The sequence below is a fragment of the Oxyura jamaicensis genome, chromosome 1 (assembly GCF_011077185.1).
Source record: "Oxyura jamaicensis isolate SHBP4307 breed ruddy duck chromosome 1, BPBGC_Ojam_1.0, whole genome shotgun sequence".
Taxonomy (NCBI): domain Eukaryota; kingdom Metazoa; phylum Chordata; class Aves; order Anseriformes; family Anatidae; genus Oxyura; species Oxyura jamaicensis.
Window position 1 is genome coordinate 7,177,649 of NC_048893.1, and position 23,812 is coordinate 7,201,460.

A 23,812-nucleotide genomic window follows, 5' to 3' on the forward strand; every position below is an offset into this window, starting at 1 on the left:
GAGGTTTTCGTTCTCCTTTGCATTACTTTACTCCAGGCTTGCATATTTAATTTAATAGATTTTATTTTATTTTATTTTTTTATGTGATAGGAGATGGATCTATTACAGATATGTTACCTATATATTCTGGTTGCCTTATAGGCAGATTTCAGTACCAAGATGATTAAGGACTATTTTTTTCCATTCCTTTAAGATTGTATAATGAGATGAAAAAGGAAAAATATGAATTTTAATTGAGTATATTCAGGGTGTTCAGAGTCCAGTATATCATATTTCACGTATGGCTGCAGGTTTTATCCTATCTTCTTATGCTTTGCTTTATTTCTGAGCCAACTATTTTTTGTTTCCAGTGTGCTGTTAGTTAGGTTTCTAACCCATAAGTTGAGCCACAAAGACATTTATTGAACCATAAAGATATTAATTCCAGAGCAATCAGAATATTATTTGCAGTTGGATGTTAAATATCAATGGCTTTATTGATGTTTAGGTAGGACTTTATTAACACCCAAATATATCTGGAGAACTATGGGAACAATAGGAGAAATATTAATCTCAGTATGGTTTGGTTTTCTGTAAGTAAATGAGAATTTAAAGTCTTCTTGTGAGTCAGCTGAATATTTGCAGGGATTCACTAATCTATACCAGAGTCAGCATGGACGTACCCTTATCCATTTATTTCCCTTTCTTCTGCTCCATGCTCCACCATGTGGCATGCCACTGCTGCAAGGCGTCATAGGAGGAACAGGAAAAGATTGTCCCCCAGGTAATCCCTGTGTGCACAGAGGACATGATTCTAGGGCAGCACAGGTTAGGATAGGTGTCTGTAGGTCGGATACCCTGACGGCCAGAGGTTCGGGATCAATCCTGCTCTAAGAGACTAGGAAACAAAATTCTGTTGGAATTTGTGTCCCCTTTCTCAAGTGCTTTTGCAAATCCCACCCCCTCTGCCTTACATTTGTGCAGCACAGCTCCGGGCACGCTTTGTGCTTGCTCTGTGATGATCCACGGTGATCATCAAAGCAACGACAGTGCTGCACAGTATGTTCCACGGCAGCTACTTCCTTTCTGGGTTAATTATAACTGAGTTTGCTAATCCCAGTCTTGATTAATGTGCTTAATATGCAAATGTTATGATGAAACTGAAGCTCTTTGTAATTACTTGCAGACAGATTACCACTTCGAGTACACAGAGTGCGACAGCAGTGGCTCCAGATGGAGGGTGGCAGTCCCGAATCCGTCGGTGGAGTGCTCTGGACTACCCGACCCCGTGAAAGGGAAGGAATGCAGTATGTCACTTTTCATTTTACAGACCGTTTCTGTCTGTCTGTGCTATTTACCCTATGTGGCACTGACGACAACAAAATCCCATGGAAGGGCTTTGAGATGCAGGTGATATGGTTCTTCCTAGCTCTGTCACCGACATCCCGAGTGTCCCTGAGTTGTCCTTCTCTTCTGGGTTTCTTGTGTATTCCCCTCCAGCCCTTCCCCTTCTCTTGGAGCTGTGGAGCAGGGACTGTCTTTGCAGCACAGCTGTAAAACTCGTCAATACCTGCTGCGGGTACCCCTGTGTGCTAATTCACAGACAAGCCACATCTATCACAACACCTCTTGAACAGTTGTGGTTGCTTGTCTTGAGCTGCCGTAATGTTCTGCAGCTCTCCAGTTCATTTCTAGGACTGGCCAAAATGGTGATGAGCAGTGGCCAAATTACTTTTGCATGGTGTCCATGATTTCATCACATGCATTATTTAACTGATAATAAGCCAAAGGCATAACTAATGGTAAATGTCTTATCTTCCTGTGTTATTTTCATGACAAAGCTTTTGCATTTTATTTATTTTAACAACTCAGAGTATTCTCATTGAACTTGATCCTTTTTTAGGTTTGTTTTGTTTTTGTTTTTCATCACCTAGGGAAATAAGCAAACCGCTGCTCTACAAGCACGTTTGAGCCGTTCCCTTGCTGTTTTACAGCTTTCCCAAGCTGAATACTCCTTCCCATCACACTTCCTTGCTCTAGCAATTATTTTCACCACAGATCCTAGCAGTGCTTTATTTTCTCAGTAATTTGTACCAGGGGCTACGAATCATTGTATCTGACAAACGGGAAGAATGATGGCCGTGTCCTTTCAGTACTACTGTAGAAGAGGTGACTTTTTATTCACTTCTGTCTCTCCTCCTGTAAAGGTTTATTGTTCATTTCATTACAGCACATGCTCCAGCATACGGCACATAAATGTTTCCTAGAGCAACGTTGACCACGGGAAGATTTCTGACTGCCTGCAAGCATCAGCTGAAAAGCTGCCTGTGTCATTCCTGGTGCTTGGGGTGCTTGTTTCTGGGGTTTTAAATGTGTGATCTATGTAAACCTGTAGGATATTTGATTACAGAACTATGGGACTGGCAAGCACCTCAGGTGATCCCCTAATTCATGCCCTAGCCCAAATGGCTGTAATAATACCTGTGACTTTGTCATTTGCGGCTGATGTTTGCTGGGCTGTTTCCAGGAACCTCTGATGATAAAGAGCCCACAAGCTCTCCAGATACTTGCTTATATATTTTGTCCTATTAATTTTCCCTCCCGTTACAGTTTTTTTTTTTCCCCATGCTGTTGAATCTCCTTTGTACTTCAAGCCTCTTTCTTTTTGCTGTCTGCACCATAAAGGAGCAGATCGTGTTATCCCTTCTGATGCACAACCACTTTTGGTGTACTCTGAAGTATGTGGGCATAACTCGTTTTTTTCTGATGCACACTATTTCTTTGTAAACCTTGTGATAAATGGTTTAAGGTCCAGCAGCATTACATTCTCCTCAGCTTTCTGGTACAGATTTCAACAAACAGTGCACTTACCCCATTTCTTCTCCTTTTATTTGCATGTCTTCCTGGTCTTAAATCACTTCCAGAGGAAATTCAACTGTTTTATAACAACAGCTTCTCCATTTCTGGCACCCTGTTAGACATGAGGAAAGCTTTGCCCAGTAGATTGGCTGTGATATTACATACAAAACACAGGATTCTGTTAAATTCACTGGAAAACTCATCTCAGTAGATGCCTCTCCTCCTTGTAGTGTTGCTTTTAAGTCCCATGGCAATTCAGCTGCTTTGAGAAGCAATTGGATAGTTGACTTTTTTTTTTTTTTTTTTTTTTTTTTACTGAACCCTTCAGATGTCAGCTGTCTGGGCTCTTGGGAGTACAGCAGATTTAATGTAGGTCTGTCTCTCATTTATTTATTTATTTATCTATTTTCTCCTGTAGTATATTATCTGGCTTCAGGAGATGTCTGGCTATATTCGGATTGGAAAAGTCATTTTAGATTTCACATCTCTTAGTCTTTCACCTTTTGCTTTAAGAGCAGCTAATCCTTCAGGCTGAACACATGATTCTGTCAGCAGCAGTCAGACACCGTCAGGCTGTCCAGGGAATAACCCTTACATTGGGTTTGGCTAATGTGGTGGGTTTTCCTGCAAAACATCTGAATGTTTTCTCATAGGCCTCATGTTTTCATCCCAAGGAGTACTGAGAAATACCATCAGTTTGGCACATCCTTTGAGATGAGTCTTTCTGGCCATTCTACACTTCAGATTCTGCCGCATCTTATAGATCCTACCCTATGCCAGAGCATCCTGACATTGGGATTCCTCCTGACATTTGGTAAGAGTCCCAGACTCCCTTAAGGTTTCTCTTTCCGTCCTTCCCCCTGCAGAGCTGATGACCACAGTACAATCACCACAGATGGGGTGACCTCCAGCTTTGGAGACCTGTTATCTTTAGTAGGTATGACTGGGTTCCAGTAGTTCTAAGATATAGCTGAGCCAACCATGTCTCTGCTCTTAAAAAAGCCTCGCAGCTGTACAGCAGCATGAGCTCTGAGAGCTTTTTTAGTCTCCTGGAGGTTGGCAAAGCCCTCAGTGGTCCCTGCTGGCAGCTAGGACACAGTGGATATGGAAGAATCTGGATGAGAATGTGTTATTTTGGAACACATCTGCCACTGCTGCTGACTTCATGATGTTTTGTTTGCGGTTGTTTTCATCTATTTGGAAATGTCTGCCGCTTGAGAGTATCTGCTATTGATCTTTACTCTTCCCTGAAAACAGAAGTGACTTGCAGGCTGTCATTAATTTTGGATCCTGAGAATACTGTGTGAACCTCTTCAGCTTCCAAACGCTCAGCACTCATTCTGTTTAAATTGTGCCTGAACTAGGAATTGGAAAGATGATTTCACAATATGTTAAACGTCTCCAATCATCTCTGTAAATATGTCTAGACTGCGGTCTCCAGTGGAGTGCAAAGGCACTTGAGATTGCTAAAAATGTATTAGCTCAGGTGCTTCATGTATCTGGGGCAATCTAACTGTGGCACGGAGCTCGGTTGGTGTCTCAAGATGTGCTCATTTTCAGGATGTTTTGTTTTCCTGCTTTTCATTCAAATGAACCCATTTAAAATTAGGTTGGGTATCTCCATGATCTGCTGAGTTTTGAAGCGTATGCTGCAAAGCACAGCAGACAGTGACCCACTGTGAGCAACTGCCAGCATTTCCTGGCATGGCTGTAGTCTCCAAAACATGTCAGGTTTGAGACCTTTTTTGGGTTTTCAAAAATATCATCAGCCAAGCCACCCTGCAGAGAAGACTGGTCCCTCTGAGGATTAGTCAGAGGGTTCAGAGTAGGAAGCACTGTCATATTCTGACTGCTTTATAATCTGGGTATAGTAAGAAGGATTTTTTGCCTTTTCCTTGCCACGAGCACAGAGCAGCATAAAGACCCACCTTCCCCTCCTGCCCCGCTCCCTTCCTCATCTTTCCTATGCAGATTGGAGGTAGGAGGAAAGAAGGAACCTCACAGGGCAGGTATTTGTGATGCTGCAGGAGGTGCTGCTGCCCCATCACCTAGATGTGGGCGTGGTGGTGCAGAAGCAGCTCTGCGGGACAGAAGCTCACTCTCAACGCACTGGGACAACACGAACTTTCTACAATTCCCTCCATCCCATCAGGAAATCCTCCCCTCTTCTTCTGATCTCCTTGCCCTGTGGGGCTGCAGCAAGCACCACTTTCAGACCCCACATTGGTGTCAACCTGCCTGTTGGTGCTCAGCATGTTGTACTACCTCCTGCTTGGCCAATGCTCCTCAGTGGCCTCGTTTTGCTCTTTCTTTCCTTCATGCTCATGTTTGCTCAGAGATGAGTCATGCTCCTGACACCAGAACATCACAGTTGCAAGAAATCCTGGAAAGAGACTCATGAAATGTGCAGCGAGGATCTTGGCTAGGAAAAAGGCTATGTTTATTACTCCTAAAGCTACTCTTCACGGCTCTCTTCTGCTTTAGGTTTAAGATGTCCTCTCCAGGTGCTTACTGAGGGCTTTTCGGAGGCCAGGTACACACATGGAGGATGGAGCTGGGGGAGGTGGCAGGCAGAGAGCCTCCATCAGTGGGATCCGGACTGCCTGAATCACTCCATTACTTCTTGACAATCAGCAGCATGCTTAACTAATTTGGTCTCATTCATTTTTGATTACCACAGGTCTCACTCTAATCTCCTCACAAGCCTGATAGCAGGAAAGGAATTTAGCTGATAAGGATCACTGCCACCAGGGCACTATACTTGGCTTTTTCAATGGAAAATATTTATAGCAGTTGATGGGAGCAGTTTGCTCTCGGGGCTAAGCCTGAACCCACCTATGGCTGGTGTCTTTGAAAGCCCTTTATTTTGGTGTGTGTTCTGTATGTGGTGTTTAACGGGAACCTTTTGGGGCCTGATGGTAGGAGCAGGATTTGGCATCGTGCTCCTGCTGACACTACACTACAGTGTCTTTCGGTGGCCACAGTTGGGCTCTTCTGCCAGCCTGACCATATGCTGCGTGTTTTACACTCAAATTAAAGGTCTGAGCACAGAGCCTTCCTTCTTTCCTTGTCTCCTTCCCTTCCTCTCTTTGTCTCCCTTCACTCCAGCACAACCCGAATACCTGGTTCAAAGCATGCCCTGACTGTGCACAGATGCACTGATTTACTCTTCAGAGCTGTTTTCATCAACAAAAAAGGGCTTAAAGGGTTCACATTTTGACCTCAAATTCCTCTTAATATTAACTCTCTTATTGCATAGAATGATGAGGGATTGTTTGTTTGTTGGTGCTATGTGCATAATAAAAAAATACTGAAAATAATGAACAGAACGATTTCAAAAGGAGATGAATTAACTGTGTTCAAGGGAAAAAAGGACTGGTAAGGTCCCTGTTAGAGTCAGCATCCAAATGCCACTTATAATTGAAAGTTTTTTTTTAACAAAAGAGGCACGAAAACATTGATAATATGGAGCTATTCATGGTTCTGCTTAGCAAATTCCATCTCTACCTGGTACTACTAATGCAGGAGAAACTTTCTGGAAATCAGAACGTGCTTCAGTTTTAAGGCAAGGTGTGAGCATGCACCAAATGGTAACCGTGGGAAGCTCCACTGACTCTGGAAAATACAGCATCCTTACTTACAAGGGACAATACTAGGTCCCGAGAGCAAAGTTGGTCCTGATTTATTGCTACTGAGCTGTGTTTGTTGAGTTTATTCAAACTTGTATAATCTGCTCCTAGGAAACCACAGGAGGAGATATAGATCTTTCTGCTAATTACAGTGCACTTTAGACACAATTAAGGCAAGTGACCTTTTTAAGACTTGCAGCCTTATAACGCTTTAAGGCAATTGAAGTGATCTGCAGGAGTTTTGATTTTACTGTTCTGCTTCTGCAATAGAAAACAAACAGAAGTTTAAAATTAAGTAGAAACCTTTTGAGTTTCATATTCTCTCCATCTCTGATAAAATAGGGTAACGTGAGCTAGAAAGGAGAGGGTCTGATCTGAGTTCCCCTGAAGTCATTGGGCATCCACAAATTTTATAAGATAGTGCGTATGAATGTATGCACGTATCTGTGTAGAAGGGGAATATAAAATGAATGTTAAACATCTGACAATACCTGAATGTTTGTGTTACAGCCTTCTGATGGTAAGTGTCGGTTTATATCTGTTCATTGTCAACTAGTGTTAGTATTCAGGCAAATTCTTTTTAGTCTTCATGTTAAATAATTTGTTCTTCCAGATTTTTTACCCAGAATTTAGAGATTTGGCTGAAGAATCCTTCAAAATAGCAATGAGAAGGTTTAGTAGTTTCTTTCATGTCTACATTATTGCACACGTACATCATAAGATCAGAGAATGGTTTGGGTTGGAAGGGACCTCAAAGCCCCCCCAGTGCCACCCCCTGCCATGGGCAGGGACACCTCCCCCCAGCCCAGGCTGCCCAAAGCCCCATCCAGCCTGGCCTTGGGCACTGCCAGGGATGGGGCAGCCACAGCTCCTCTGGGCAGCCTGGGCCAGGGCCTCACCACCTGTGGATATGAATGTACATACAAATATCTGCCTGTGAGTACTGCTATTTATTAAACGGTGACATTTATTTAAGGCTTAGAGAAGTCCAGAGTTATGGCTCTTGAAGCAAACGTGTAAATCCTAACACATAATCAGAGAGGTCTTTTTCCCCCTTTTTATTTGTCATTCATTGAGGATTATTTTCTTGTCTTGTTAAAGGGCTTTGGTATAACTGGGATTTCTTTGTTTCAATTGAAAAGAGCAAATATGGTCATATCAGCATACCTCTGAGGACTTGGCATGTATCTATTCTCTTTTTTTTTCTCATGGCTTGAAAGGACTAGATCTTGTCTAGCAACCTTCATGTACTAATATTTTTTTTTTCAGACATTGCTGCTTTAGGTATTCAGCTTGGAAGAAACAATGAGATCAAGTTATTATTGATGGCTGCTGGTGTTTAACCACGTCATTTAGATCTGGCATATGCACGTAGATGCTTACACGAGGTGACAGATGTCGTTGGGTATCCTGGGCTGTAGGAAAGTACTGTTTTGAGGCACTGTTCAGGAAGTGTATTCAGAAGTTCTCTCCTTTCATTCCTCCATCTTTGAGATCGCATCATCTAATGGTATATTCTGATCTCCCTCCTTTTGACTAACACCTTCCCTTTTCCCCTCTCAGCTGAACAGTCACATGAGTCCCATGAAGCTGCTTGTCAGCATGTAAGAATCCATCCTCACATAGGCAAAGTTGCTCTCAAACTTGAATACCAAATAAAAGGATTCTTAGTGGGCATAAAATTGAGGGAATCTGAGCATTTTTCAATATGCTGTAGATTTGGCCTTTCTCCTATTATGTTTTACCTAGTAATTAAAGATGTCAGAGAGAGAAAAAATTGTATGCAATCATAGTTCTTCAGTGAGCTCTGGCATGAACGGTGAGGTGTGCAAGAAATAGATTTTGTTGTCATGGTCATATAGAGGGGCACTTTTGTGCATATGGACTGCAGGACTGGGCAACTCAATTTTATCTGAGCTTTTTTTCATATTTCCAGGAAAGTTTTTCTGTTTCTTTCTTTCTTTCTTTTCTTTTTTTTTTTTTTTTCCTTTCTTGTTCCTTTCAGGAAAAAAAAAAAAAAAGATGCTTTCACACTAGAGTGCAGTGGGGAGGAGGCCATCACACAGCAGCAGGCACTGCTCTGAGGACTGCTGTGAAACCAAGGAATTAATACAAGGCTGCCAAGAAGCAAAGATGTTGAGCTGGCAGTGGTGTGCCTGGCAGTTTGAGAGCCACAGCTGAAAGGCTGTGATTTAGCAAAGCACTCCTACAGATGTGTATTTCCATTCCTCTTGCAGTATCACTATTAATGAGCTAATGTTTCTAACTTGAGTCAGCTAGGTACATCCTACTGATGGCATTAGGGCTCTCACCTGGGCTGAGGCACGAGGCTACATTTATATTGACATTTCCTGCTTGGATGTTTTCCTAATGCGTATTGTTGTCCAGGGAGATAATGCAATTTTATAAGAAATTGCTCCAGAATTTTTCCTCTGTGCATGAGGAATACAGTGTCTTTTGAGAAAAAGTCGCAGTTGACTTTTTGGAGCATAGATCTTTTTAGGTAAATATTTAAAAAATTAGAAGAGTTTGCTCTGAACCCACAGAGTTTAATTCCCAGGGAAGTGTTACTGAGAATTGTGCGTTGGTGTGTGTATTGAGACTTCCAAGAGGAAGATTGGCCTTAGTGTCTTTTGATGATTTCTTTGCCCTACTTGTGTACACGATGCAATTAAATAAGTTAAACACAGCTTCCTCTGAGTCCTCTTCCAACTGAAAAGAAGCTGGCAAGACCTTGAGATCTGCTATGGCTTTGTAGAAGGATGAGAGGCAAGCAGAGAGACGTGATCATGATGACGATTTTTATCACATCAGCTGAATAGGGTGGAGGTTTTCATCTGAAGTTGATATTTGAGGTTCAGTTGTAATCCAGTCAGGGGGTACTTCAAGCTCAATGAAATTGCTCAGACACAGCTGTTTTGGGTCACTTGAGATTCCTTAGGATTTCCTGTCCTTTCTCCAGTTGCTGCATCAGGACCAGAGTCTCCTGTAAGACTGAGTCATGTTTGCCAGCCCACTAGCAGAGGACAACTCAAAAGTCACTAGAAGACACTTTGGTTGGTGAGCAATGGAAACGAGCCCAGTAGGGACTGAAGAGCTACTCACCCACCTTACGGCACATTTCCTACTGACACATTTCCCTGACACGTCCAGCTCTGAGCTATTACGATGGCTGTTGTATCCTGGCACCAACTGTGCGTGGTAACCTTTTGGTTATGTCTGTCCTCCTTCATGCTGTGTCCCACTTCCTTCATGAATTTGCTGAATATTCCAGTACTAAAACCACAGCTTTCAGGGCCCATCTGATAAAATAAAAATGATAATAAAAATGTCTCGTATGCCAGGCCAGCTGGGGAAAATTATACTGTCCCTGTCAAAGAGGCAAACCAGAAAAAAAGTGTTGGTTTATTTTGTCATTTCTTGGATAGAAGGAGAAAATATTTACTCTCAAGAAAAGAAGGGTCTCTTCCATGGAAGTTACTTTTTTTCAGGTTAGTTCACCTCTCAGTGTGATTGCATTTCAAGTCCAAACAGGCTTGTCAGAGTTTTTCCTTAAATTAAGATTCAGTCTGGTTCCTGATAACACATTGGGATATAATGACTGAAGAAAACGAACATAAATTATTCACAGTCTATTGGAGAAGCCTCGTATAAATTATTCACGGAAGACATTCTGAAGCTGGCTGAGATTATAGGAAACATAATAATAAAGCACTGAGTTCCTCTCTTCCTTTGACTTTTTTTTTTCTCCTCACCCCATGTTTTGGTTGGTCCTTGGTTCCATGTCATGTGGACCCTGATGTCCCAGGGTATCACTGAACAGATGGCCTGATGTACTTGTCCTTGGCCACGTCTTCCCATCTAGGTTTGTGGCATGCACCTGTTGAACCCAGCAGCTGTTCAGAGGGACAGCTGCGTGATGCTGCCAACCTCATATCGCCTTTCTGAGGTACGGTTTTTGCCTCTGCCCATGGGAGGGTGAGATATAAATCAGCTCAGAGCCTGCCTGCAGGAGATGACAATGTTGCAGGGACTCTGAATGCACAACAAAGGAACGGAGACAGAGTTGGAAAGCCAATGTTTGAGGCTATCTTTCCTGTATACTTTCACTGGTTTAAGTAGAATCCCTTCATTTGTACCCCTTCTAATTTTATAATCTGGAAAAATCCAGTCCTGTGTCTTTTTTATTTATTTTTTATTTTTTTATTTTTTTTTGTGAGAGAGCCAGGGGCCAAGGAAAGATGAACACAAACATTCCCACGCTCAGAATGGACAGAAGAGCTGAAATAATTTTAGGTATCACTAATGAGAAATGTCTGGAGGTAAATGCCTACTGAGAAGAACAATAGAGGGAGAATTAGTGGGCCCAAGTGGTGTGGGATGTGAAACTAGCTGAGGGAAGGTGTAAGACAGGCCAGGGCAGCATAAGGGCGGAAAGCAATTGAATAGGCTGTGGGTTTGGTGTTGGAGGATGCCAGGCATCGAGGCAGCTTTAATTTATCTTCTGGTGAAATCCCAAATATTCTACTTATAGGACAGCAATATCTGAAAGATATTTGATGTGAGCAAACACTACAGAAGCTGGTTTCAGACCTCAGAAGGAGATGAGCAGTAGTATATGTGTGAAGATCTACCCTTCTTAGTCCAGTCCTGCTCAATGATGAGCCTCTCCTGACCAGCATCAGGGGGTTAAGCAAGGTGAGAGTGTTAGAATCAGTCACTAGAACAGAAGTGTGCCAAGCAGCTTTGGCACTAGCCCATTGAAATCACTGGGAGGGCCAGAGCTGTGCTAAAAGGCAGCATGTGACCCTTGCAGTCAAAGATCAAGTGAGGCAAGCCCACTTATGGTTTGTTTTGCCCTCCGGGGAGCTGTTTCCACGTCTGCAAAGTGATTGTTATGTGCTATCGGATCTGAAAGGTAATGTATTACAGGCACTCTTGGAAATGGCTACGTAGTGGGCAGGGCTCCTGTTTCAGGATGCCCCGTGTTGATGGTGTACTCCAGGAGGGAGGTAAGATACCATCACTCTCAACTCACGGAGTTTAAGAGGAGGGAGATTAATTATTTTTGCTAGTTGGACCTCCCAGGTCATTAAAATGCATTCAGTTAGGCCGGTGGTGAGGCTGATAATTTGTATTTGGCGCGAGCTTTTCTTCCATATGGTGTCCAGTTATGGTATAAAGCACTTCAGAGACAGAGGGTCCATCACATGCCACGACAGATTGTTCAGTGATCAGTCATCCTTGCTATTAAAAATGTGCATGTTATTTCCAATTTGGTTGTGTCTGGCTTCAGCTTCCAGAAGGTAGCTCTGCTTATGCAGTCCCCTGCTCGATTAAAGACTCAGTGGGATCCCATGTTTTCTCCCCGTGGAGTTACTTATATATTTATTGTTGACTCTCAGTCTTCCCTTATAAACTAAACAGGCTAAGAGTTCAAATCTCTCACTGAAAGACACATTATCCCTAATCTCAAAAGTATTCAAAGTCCTACTTTTATTTTTATTTTTATATTTTTGCAATGACCTCTTAAAAATGCAGAAGCAGAACCATATTTAATGTCAGAGCAGCCCTACTGACCACAATACACTCGCTTCATCCTACACGTCTCTGTCTCCACCTCTGAATATATCCACAGATTTCATTAGCTCCCTTTTACACATCACGACAGTGAAAGCTCTTGATGAACAGCAGATCCACTCTAACCCTCAGGTTTCTGCTCTTTGGGACATGTTTCTGCCTTCTGCAGGCAGGACTGGAGCTCTTGCCTTCAGTGGCTTACCTTCACCATTGCCTTCATTAAAACACGCTGACTTTGACTTCGTTCAGGACTGCCAACAGATCTGAATCCCTTGCGCTGCCTTCAGGTTTACCACTCAGTCTCTCACCCCATTTTAATACTGTTCTTTTCCTGTTTGCCTGCAGATTATTGATAAAAATGTGACTTAGTGTGCCACAGGAGGCAGAACTGCCACCATCCTCCTTGCTTGGTGGTGATCTCCCACCCACCGACAGCTCTGTTTGAGATCTGTTTCTCAGGGAGTTTTTAATCCAATTAAGATGTGCTTTACTGGTGTTGTGTGGTGCTGCCTTCTTTTGTCAAAATGACAGCCAAACTCAGTTAATTGTCTTGGAAAGCTGAAGTCTATTACATCCGCTCAGTCACCTTTATCAGGTGGCTTGTAATCCTTTTAATGAATGAAATGAGGTCTGTTTGACAGGACTCATACAATGCTTTTGGTGGGTATTAGCCCTGTAGCTCTTGTTAATTTTTTATGAAGTGAATCTGTGTCAGCTTTACTGCACGCACGTGGCAGTGTCTGTACATTGCAGCATCTTTTGTCACCGAGACTGGTTCCCTGTACAAACCACAACAAAACCTTTTAAGGTGTTTCCTTTTTTTTTTTTTTTTTTTTTAAAGAAGATCAAATTTGGTCTTCACATACTTGAACAGTGTAATAGGACGGTTTGCAGTTGGAGAGGAAGAGCAAAAATGTGCTTTAGAACAGTGAAGTCTGAACCTGATCAATGGCACTGGTTCTGGAAAAGGGTTTCAGAACTGCCTACATGATTCAGCAACCTTAGTTGTGTTTTCAAAACAGCATACACACAAGGGAACCATTCAATAAGGATGTTTTCTGCAAAAATGAATTATTGAATGCTTAATCAAATGGTTTCTGGGGTCAGGGGCAGGTGGTGTTTGCAATGCCTACTTCTAAGCAGAGGGATTAATTTTACCTTGGGAGCATGAAGCGAGAGGGGTACAAGTGAGAGCAGGCACCCAAAACATACAGTGTAGACTCCTGTAACTTCATCTCACAACTTAATTTCCTACTTGGTGGTGCTGTCCTTTGACAGCACCTTGCCCGTGTCACCCCCACAAACACAGCAGTGCTGTGATATTGCCAACCATTTCTGTGGACAAGGGGTTGCTGGGTCTGTAATGAGACAGAGCAGCCACGAGCAAGGCGCAGCGCCAGTGCCCTGGGATGAATCATCTGTCTGTGCCCTGTCCCCTGGCAAGTGTCTCCTGGCCCATCGTGAGGGACATCTGCTCTATGGGGTCCCCCGGGCATGGCCACAGCCTGCCCGTCTCCAGCTGGGACGAACACCTGAATCAATGTTGCTTGCATTGGTGAAATTTTGGCCTGGCTTTTGGGCTTCCCTGTCACTGGAAGAGCAAGCTGTGTGACGCCAGGAGAGGAAACCATCCCAGCACTCGTGGTCTTTCCTCCCTGTCCCCCTCCAGCCACTCCCCACCGCCTGGAAGGAGACCAAAGGAGGCATCTGTTCCAATGTCGAAAGCGGCTCGTGTTGCCATTAGCCATGTTCAGCCCCAGATTGAACCTGGCAAGCAGCTGGCATGCTCAGAGCTAGTTTGCGTACAGACCTACATGTTTTGATGGGAAGTGCTGCTCCCTTTGAAATGGGATTCTTAGAAAAGAGAAGAAAGGTAATTTCCCACCTAAAATGTCTCATCCTTCAGACAGACGGTGAGTGATGGATGGTAGTGCCCTCTGTGGCAGCTTGTCTGATCTCTTGCACCCTTTTTTCTCTCTCTAAAATGATCAGGCTACAAGGAGTTAAAAGATATTAGTCCAGTTAAAGCAATAATCTCTGCTCAACCTCGCTCAGTTTGAAGAGGAGGCTCTGCTGCCTGCTGCACCTTTGTTATGGCAGCAAAATTCTCTCGGTTACTGACTCCTTATTCGAAATTCACAAATCTGGAACGTGTGGTTAAGCAGCACTCTCCGTTTCTTGCTATTTAACTTTCTTAAAAACAAAAACAACAACAAAAAAAACATCGGAGCTGTTAAAGGATTTGAATGTCATGATGGAGCTCGCTTTTTTATTTCCATTCCTGATGGTTTCTCTCCGCAACCTTCAAGGAAAAAAATAAGGCAGAATATATTAGCGTTGCCAAAACAGTAAGTTTACACATTTAAGGTGAAAAGCTGTACTGTCTGTGGTCTCGATTCAGGCAGGCACATGGAGAAGTGCTCACGGCTTGTCTCTGGGAGGCTGAAGAAAGCTGTGCTCCCACTGCAGCAGGATTTCCTTGCGTACATCCCCCCAGCACCCATCCCTGCTGGCTCCTGCCCGTTTTCAGTCTCGGTGCGTCACCAGTGAGAGATGGGGTTAGAAGAACAGGTTTGTTGACTTGACTTCCACTGGTTCAGGTTGAGAGTATGTCGATATGACCAAGGGGGGATAATGGCCCTTTGGCAGAGCTTTCCATCAAAAGGGACCTTTTATCTGCATTCCGGTGCCGCCTGTCAAGGGCAATTACACAAAGAAATGTCGTGGGAGCGGGCTCACAAAGGAGAGCCTGAGCTGTAGATTGGGTTTGGGTGGAAATTGCTGTTATGCAGCCACGTCTTTCTCAAAATTCTTACTGTCAAACAAGTTTTTCTGCAGTTAGATAAACATCAGCACATCGATAAAACCACATATGCCGGGACTTCAGCTGGCGTCAGCTGTTTTGGGCCAGTTTCACTGCTTTGGCTAGCAGTCTGATCTCGTCCCACGGCTTCTCAGACTGTGAGCTTCTGTCTCTCAAAGTGAGTTTATGGAATATCTGTCACTGCACAGTGTGGCACGTGTGAAACTTTCAGTAAAAATTCCCAGCATTTCTTGGGATGTGAGTTGTGTGCTTCGCTCTGTGTTCTACTTGGGTTGAGCGGCATAGTTAAGTTTACAAACCCTCCAACTACCCAAGAGATATTTACGTGCTTTGGAAAGTGCTCATTTGGTTTCCATCCAGGGCATTGAGTCTTGGAGGGGATGAGATGCAGCACAGGGCTGTGGGAAAGCAGGATTATCACTTCATGTACATGTCTTCTAGATTATACTTCCCCTAGTTACATACATTTAACTCCTCTTTGCTATGCTGGAAACCAGTGTTTATTTTTTCAGCATGCTAACAGCACCCCAGTCAACCACATTTGCTAGACACAGGCTCATTGGTGGTCTTTCCCAAGACCACCTGGTCTATCAGGCAAGATGTACAATGGTTTTTAGGCAGTCCACAAGAACAGAAATGTGGAGAGAGCTTTGGATTAGGTCTGCAGCTTTCATCCAAGGTTTGTATGGTTACATTAGAGTCAGTGTGCCACTGCGTACTCTTCATAATACAGGTGGGTAATATGAGTCTGCTCTCTCAGGTGCTGGTAATTTTAATTGAGTTCAAGGTATAACAGGTGAGTGAGAGTGAGGGGAACTACATTACAAGCCCTCATTTTTACAAATTGCTTCTGAGTATAGTTTGTTGGTAGAGATTTCATTTCTAAATCTTGTTTTGACAATGGAGACAAGCTGCAAATCAGGAGCCCTCATCTGAGATTTGGTTTCAGTGCCACCACACCAGTGAGAAAACAGGCACTGGGGAACATCTGAATTTCACAAGCCATGCTGGGTGTTCAGCTGTTGTGTTCGTGGGGTTTGGACATTCCCGTTTGGTTCCTTTTAGTGTCAGTTCACTCTTAATTAAGTGGCAAAAAATTAATGGAAATTCATCAGGATTAATTTTTTCCATTAATACACTGGAAATTATTATCTCCCCAGCTTTCTCCTGTGCCTCTGGCGAGTACCTGGAGATGAAGAACCAGGTGTGCAGCAAATGTGCCGAGGGGACCTACTCGCTGGGCAGCGGGATCAAGTTTGATGAGTGGGACGAGCTGCCAGCAGGATTCTCCAATGTGGCGACTTTCATGGACACGGCAGTTGGCTCAGCTGAGAATAAAGCTGACAGCTGCAACAAGTAAGAAGGGCTGTGTGCATCTGGGTTACCTTGCTTTGGGCGAACCTTGAGGCAGCTTAAAAAGAACTCCTGCAACCGTGGTCTTTGCTCAGCAGTGTGTGTGTGGTTGCACGTAGGTTGTTGGCATAGACAGAGCTCCTGCAGCTGAGCCAGTGAAGGGATCTGTCTTGCATGATTTTGGGGAGTGCTTTAAATTATATTTATGCTATAGCAAGTGATTGATCCACAAGTGCAGTGGTGTGGACTCTTGGGAAGAGAGTCCTCAAAATTTGGAATTTGGCAAAGGCAGTGCCATTAGGCAAAGCTCTGCTCCATAAACACAGAAGGAAATATTTCTCTATCAGAAGTGAAAATCTGTGTAAAACTACACAATGCAGCAAGAAGGATAGGTACAGGGAGTGCTGCAGACACTGTAAAACCCCACTGTGGTTACCTTGTACCTCTCAGCTGCACAAAGCCAGCTTAATGATTTACTTAAGCTCTCCAGAGGGCAAACAGCCCCAGTAATGGCAAGCAAGAGTTTCTGGGAAGCAAAGTTTTTAGCCATTTCTTTGCTGTCATCATAGTCTCCATGGACTCATCAGCAGCTAGTGAGTCTAAGACCAGCTTGGAGCTGTGCTTATTTGTAGCTGGAAAGCTCTCGGGTCATGGTATAGTAAATGTGGCTAAAAGTTACTTTCACAGCCTATTTAGAAACTGATGGTGGTTGCAGGAGGCTGTTTCTGGGTATGACTGAAAATATGTTGGACCTATTGATAACAAGCCTTTACTGAGTAGGCTGGGACTCTCAATTTTTTAGTACCATATCTCTTCCCATGAACAGATTTAATGATAAATATTGTTTTAAAGTAAAAAATAAATGGGAACCCAGGAACAAATCTACTGCATTTAGCTACTGTGGGATTCTGGGGTCTTTATTAAGTAATATGTTTTTTTATCGTGCTGTAAGAAATGTTTCCTTGGTGCCTGTGATCTGAGCTGAGGTTTGTTTTGTTTACGTTCATCAGCTCTTCGTGGACGCCCCGAGGGAATTACATAGAGTCGAACAGGGATGATTGTACAGTTTCTCTCATCTACGCCGTGCACCTGAAGAAATCCGGTTCTGTCTTCTTTGAATACCAGTATATTGACAACAACATCTTCTTTGAATTTTTTGTAAGGCCTTTTGTATGATGAATCCAACCATACAGTGTAAGATTTCAATCCAGAAAAGCCCACCAAACCCAGCTTTTTCCTCCCTTTACATAGCTCTGGATGGGAGGAGCCTGGCTGGGCTTACACCACGCTGGATCCAAATTACTGAAATGATCTGATCAGATGGGACCCAAATGAGAAAGGCAGCCTGGCTCTGCCCTTCTGGATGGATTGGTTGGGGTCCAGAGAGCTGGGGGATTCCCAGCACTGGGCTCTGCAATGCAGTGTAGGTGCCCAAAGCTGCTGAGATGCTTTGGAAGTTCCCACCAAGAGCTGCATTGCTTTTCCTGGCAGCCTTGGACCTGCTGTTTGGGACAGAGAGTGACTTAATGGGAGGGCAGCTCAGGACAGGAGAGGACTGGAAATCTTCAGTCTTATCCTCTGTTACCACTTCTCTCCCTGCCTGGCAAGCTCTGTTTTGTGTCTGAAAAGCACTGCTCAGGCTATCACACAGGAGTGTGAGGTCTTAGCTGGTGTTGGTAAAAGCTTCTTGAAGCCCTTACAAAAGTGCAAAGTGTCCTTAACCTTAGTAAGGATGAGAAAAGAAAATAAAAACAATGCGCTGGAAGCACCCTCCTCGTGCTACATCAGTGCAATCTACTGCACTTAGATAACAGACAGTGTGGATAATATTATACAGCCATTTCAGCTTTGTATTAGACTATTCTGCCTTCTTCAGAGGGCAAAAGCAGCAAATATGCTTTCTGCTGTCAGATGAATGTAACAGGATTATAAATCCTAGCTCCAGTTGCTTTACTGGATGACTGATCTGCTCCTGCAAAGGAGTGAATATATTTTTGCTCTGAGTGCTAGATTTGAAAATGGCCCTTTGATTATTACTTTTATCTGTGTCGCAGTGATTCACATTCTTAAATTTGTCATTCCCTTCTCAAGAATCAGTGAGTGGTGCAGCCCTGTATAACATTTATAGAAAAGCCCAAATAAATAACTTACAGTAGTTCTCAGTATTGCATATTTAACACTCCTCTAAAAGCCCTATTTATTTATTTATTTGTTTGTTTGTTTTTCCTTAGCATGTCTTTGTACTTAAATATATCTAAGGATGATTTTGATCACCCTTGAAGGATGGAATGAATTGGAAGAAGGGATACCATCCAGAGGGACCTGGGCAGGCCTGAGAGGTTGGCCTGTGGGAGCCTCGTGAGGTTCAACAAGGCCGAGTGCAAGGCCCTGCACCTGGGCCGGGGCAATCCCAAGCATAAATCCAGGCTGGGTGGGGAATGGATGGAGAGCAGCCCTGAGGAGGAGGACCTGGGGGTCTTGGTTGACAAGAAGCTCAACACAAGTCATCAATGTGTGCCTGCAGCCCAGAAAGCCAACCATGTCCTGGGCTGCACCAACACAGCGTGGGCAGCAGGGCAGGGAGGGGATTGTCCCCCTCTGCTCTGCTCTCTCAGACCCCACCTGGAGCCTGCGTTCAGCTCTGGGGCCCAGCACAAGGACAGGGATGTATCAGAGCGAGTCCAGAGGAGGCCGCGAGGATGATCAGAGGCTGGAGCCTCTCTGCTCTGGAGCCAGGCTGAGGGTGTTCAGCCTGGAGAAGGGAAGGCTCTGGGGAGACCTCACAGCAGCCTGCCATGGCCTGAAGGGGCTGCAGGAAAGCTTGGGAAGGAACTCTGTGTCAGGGTTGCAGGGGTAGGACAAGGGAAAATGGCTTTAAACTAAAGCAGGAGAGATTTAGAGTAGATATTAGGAAGAAGTTCTTTACGCAGAGGGTGGTCAGGCCCTGGAACGGGCTGACAGAGATGCAGTTATTGGGGAAGGGAGGGTTGGAACAAAATGGTCTCAAAGGTCCCTTCCAACCCAAACTTTTCAATGAAACTTTGGTTTTGGACAAAAACTCTTTTTACGTATTGAATCATTTTGCATCTTGTGAGAATAGACTTTAATTTCTCGATTTTCCAGATAGGAAGTGAGACACAAAGATGTTGAGACTGAGATTGTGCAAGATAATCAGGGATCTGCCTCCTATTTAGGTGTTTCTTCTCCCCTCTTCACCTCCAGGCAGTAGGTCTGGGTAGGAATTAAGTGTGCAGGTGCTCTGGAAGATGTGGGGTTATATGACTTATTTCAGACAGGATGTTGAGCAAGTTTGAGGAAGAGACTTGACGCCAGGTGTTGTGAATTGCAGTGCAAAGCATTGAAATGGCCTTTCTCCCTGTTGGAATAAAGGCTGAGTAACTGAACTCATACATCAAAGGGACTTGGTATTATATCTTCAAAGACAGCTATGAGGAGAAAAGAGTGGAAAGCTCTGAGGCCAAGTGTCAAACCCTGCTGTAAGGAGAAGCAGTAGAGGTGTATTGGGCCTGGCCAAGGGACAACTGGCCTTGTACCTCTGCCAGGACAGACCCCATGGCATGTCCTCTCTCTGGAGAACATCACTCTCATCTCTGAGGTCAGGAGGCAGGGAGCCAAAGAGGTAGTACATATTGGCTGCACCAGAAAGCATGTTGGAGAAAGCAGTTTGTCATCTAGCCTTGGGCTGTCCACTCCTATCTCCCCCCTGATCTGGGGACTCAGGGCCTCTAGATTTAAGAGAACTGGGTCTTATGGGCTTGGGAGAAGGAGGTAGCAGCCACAAGATGCTCAGCATCCAAATCTAATTAGATAGTGAGAGGACAAGGCTGAGATCTGCTCCTCCTGCTCTCTCTCTCTTTTTTTTTTTTTTTCTTTTTTTTATCTGCATCAGGATTGCTGTCATCTGAGGCACTGTAAGCTGCTAGCAGGTTTTGAAAGTTTTTTTTTTTTCTTTTTCTCTTTTTCTTTTCCTCCCCCCCCCCCTCCCCAAATAAGGCAGCTGCCATCCTAAATATGTAGACAACAGAAACAAAGCTGAATCTTATCATTCCCTGCCAGCAGTCATTATGCTGACAGAGATGCATCTGGTTGTGATCACTATCTTGTGTTTTAACTCACAGATACAAAATGACCAGTGCAAAGAGATGGAGTCTACGGCAGACAAGTGGGTGAAGCTGACAGACAACGGGGAATGGGGCTCTCATTCTGTAAGTGTGCAAAGAATTACTTCAGCAAGTTTTTTTTTTATTTTTTTTTTCTTCTTTTTTTTTTTCTTTTTTTTTTTTTTAATTTCCTTCCATTTATAAATGCCTGTGACTTCCTCTGAACAAACAAGGATCAGATCCTGTGAATGCATGTGAATAAGCACATGTTGCTGATACTACAGGCAAAGTCACCAAGATCTCTAGGGGGCTGATCCCAAAGCAAATGGTAGAGATGCAAAACTTTCTGTTGATTTCCCTGAATTGAGTGCTTTACAAGGCTAAACAGATTGATGCAAATCTGCATGCCACAGTCACTCGGCGTGACTGTAATTGCAATCTTCTACAACAGTTGTTTGCTTGTGAGGCCATGAGATTATTCCCTGTCACTCAGCCAAGGCTGCGAGGGTGGGCACGTGTGTGATGTGCAGGCAGGCGGGACTGGCATTTTATTCCCAAGTGCATGCACCCAGCTTGTGCTTTTGAACTTACCCTGTTAAAAAGCAAGCTGGCAGCACCAGGGTGGCTCCTATGGCAATTATAAGTGTGTCCACGTTGGGAGCAGCAGCCTTTTCCCTGGCTGGTAGCCCAGCCAGCTGAGCTTGTTCGGTGCACAGACCACGTGTAGACTCATTAGCTCATGCTGATGCCTGTTTTCCACTAGGCCATCATACCCTATTTCCCAGAGCCATGCCAGCAAAGGCCTCACATAGATGACATTACGCCAGAATAAAAAGGTATTTATTGGCATAGAGAGCAGCCTGTTCTCTGCTTTCCATTGTCTGCTTATCTTCCTGGAGGACAAATTGTGTTCCCGAGCCAGCTCTGGTTGGCAGCACCTGCTAGCTCAGGTGCAAACCCTGCCCGAGTCACATTGAGAGGCAGGAGAACTGTGTCTGAAGGGGGGACTAACACGGACTGAGAGGTGGATCTGAGGTCAGGCCATTGACTTTGGTCAACCAAAAGAAGTAGACTGTGTCTGCACGGGAGGTGGTGCCATATGAGCTCATCATCCAGGATGTGCAAGTGCAAGTCCACTGATAGGAAGGCTGCTTGCATGCCTGGCCGAAATGCAAATGTGAGCCAGGTGAGATGGCTGTTCTGGCTCTCCTTGAGGCTTTTATCTGTTCTGCAAATGTAGAACAGCTTCTCATGCCAGCTTCTCTGGCCCCAGCATTCCAGTTGCTGCAGCCTCTGCTTTCAGCATGCTAGTCCTGCTGCACCACAGCTAATGTTAGGTATCTCTACATCACGAACAATGAAGTTTGAATCAATGTGGTCCCACTTCTGCTGTTGTCTGCAGTAACCCAGCTCCCAGTGCTTCCCTGGATTGTAGTTGTCTGGGAAGTGGGGGATAATATGTGCTGTGTCTCTGCTTTGCTGAATTTTTGGACTTTTATCCCAGATGAACAAAAACTGTAGACCTACCAGGGCTGCTCAGCACTGCTTTAAATCTTAATATCCTGGACCCAATATACTCTCAATAGAGTTTATCCCTCTTCTTGTATAAGGGTAGATATACAAAGGTATGGAACCTTCTGGCCAGCATTGCTGTGTTGGCAGAGAACATCTTGTACTAGTAGATACAGTACAGCTTTGCAGGCCAGGCAGGGTCTTGATAAACCTGCTGCAGTTAGTGGGTAGAACGATACTGTAGTAATATAGGCGAGTTGAAGTCAGCAGACACCATCACACTATTGAAAGTAGTCCTGCCTTCCTCCTCCTGCTTGTCCTGGCCACGATGCCACCAACCCACCGCCCTTCCTGCGCCAGCACCGAGGCTCGTGCAGCTGCTTGCTGAACCACGTTGTAAAGACAAGTAGGTCAAAGCAGCTGGAAGCTGGGTGGTTTCCTGTGCCTTCTTTCTTGTTCAGGGTCAGGAATGAGCAGGAGGGATGGGATTGTAGCTTGGGACATCCATGGTTTGTGCTGGCTTATTGTTCATGAAATTGTAGTGTTAGGCAAAGCTCGATTTTTTTTTTAAAGCTTTGCCTACATACAAAATTCACGTGAGCCTGGATTTTCAAACCTTTGTCCCCATTGGGTTTGTTTATAGAAGTGTATCTCAAGGCTTTAGAAACAAACTATATCTGAATATTCAGCTAGAGGTAAACACTCCTGAGTGCCAGGGGTAGCTGGATGAAGGCAGGAACAGATTTTCCTAGTTCTTTTTACAAGTTCAAAAGCAGCTTCTGTGTTTTTCCATTAAACTGGGGTGTCAAGTAGCTTTTTTATTACTTCTGCTTTGGCATTCTTCAGAGATGTCTTTACAGCACCTGCCTGGGTCTCTCCCCATTACTTCTTGACTCGCTAAGCAGCTCAAGAAAAGCCAGGATCGTTGCTTGGGTGTAAAAAATCTGAGTAATGGAAGTAAGAAATAATTCCTTGGTGAGGGGATGCCTGCTAACTGTCATGCATATTGTTGCAGGTAACTTTGAAATCAGGTAGTAACATATTATACTGGAGAACAACAGGGATTCTCATGGGGTCTAAGGTGGTAAAACCAGTTCTGGTGAAAAACATCACAATTGAAGGTAAGAGATATTTGCCTTTTAGGTACTATGTCACTCTTCTGTCACAGTGTTTGTAAAGTGCTCTTTCTACTGGTGTGCTATCAACACCGAATTTTTTTTTAGTTCCCTTGTCTCTCCTGCCTTTCTTCTGTTCTAAAACACAAAAACAGCATCAAAACTTCACTGTCAGGGAAAAGGCTGAAAAAATAATTCAGCTGGTAAATAATGCCATCTACTGGAGAAGACTGGGTTAGCACATAAAGAGAGGAAAGTAATCAACAAGTTATCTGTAATGTGTTATATAGAGAGACCATGTTTATTGGTAAGCCTCTCAACAGTGAAAAACAGACATATTTATCATAACAGTGGTAGTTAAATTACTACTTAATGAGTTTATTTAATCTGGGAATGCTCTTTTGGTTCCTTTCTAAGTGTAACCAACCTTGGATTGCTAAATAAGGTTCTTACAAAGGTCAGACTTGCATTGAGCAAAGATTAATCAAGAATCAGTAAAGTCAGAGTGTATGAAGTGGTGAAAGTCTGTGATTTTTAATCAGTGCTATTCAGCTGGATGGCTTTCTCAGATAAACAGATTGGCAGTAGTAATGGATCTTACCTCTCTGTATTTCACTGTTTTACCTGCAATTTGCCTTACAGGAGTTGCATATACATCTGAATGCTTCCCATGCAAGCCTGGAACCTTCAGCGACAAACCAGGTTCATCTGGCTGCCAAGAGTGTCCAAGAAATACTTATTCTGAGAAAGGAGCTAAAGAGTGCATCAAATGTAAAGAAGAAATCTATTATGCAGGTACGTAAATGAAATGGGATAAACAAACCCAGGAGAGCCATAATA

The 23,812-nt window shown here is 43.9% G+C and overlaps 1 protein-coding gene across 1 annotated transcript in view; it reads left to right on the forward strand.

The window, feature by feature from the left end:
• Nucleotides 1-1,165: 1,165 nt before the first annotated feature.
• The window catches only part of ELAPOR2 (endosome-lysosome associated apoptosis and autophagy regulator family member 2), a 51,311-nt gene continuing 28,664 nt past the window's right edge, over nt 1,166-23,812 (forward strand). The window contains exons 1-6 of the mRNA XM_035315185.1: nt 1,166-1,286; nt 16,032-16,227; nt 17,235-17,382; nt 20,364-20,450; nt 22,873-22,978; nt 23,615-23,767. Of these exons, the coding sequence (XP_035171076.1) occupies nt 16,064-16,227; nt 17,235-17,382; nt 20,364-20,450; nt 22,873-22,978; nt 23,615-23,767 (658 nt within the window). The 5' untranslated portion in view covers nt 1,166-1,286; nt 16,032-16,063. The remainder of the gene's footprint in view (nt 1,287-16,031; nt 16,228-17,234; nt 17,383-20,363; nt 20,451-22,872; nt 22,979-23,614; nt 23,768-23,812) is intronic.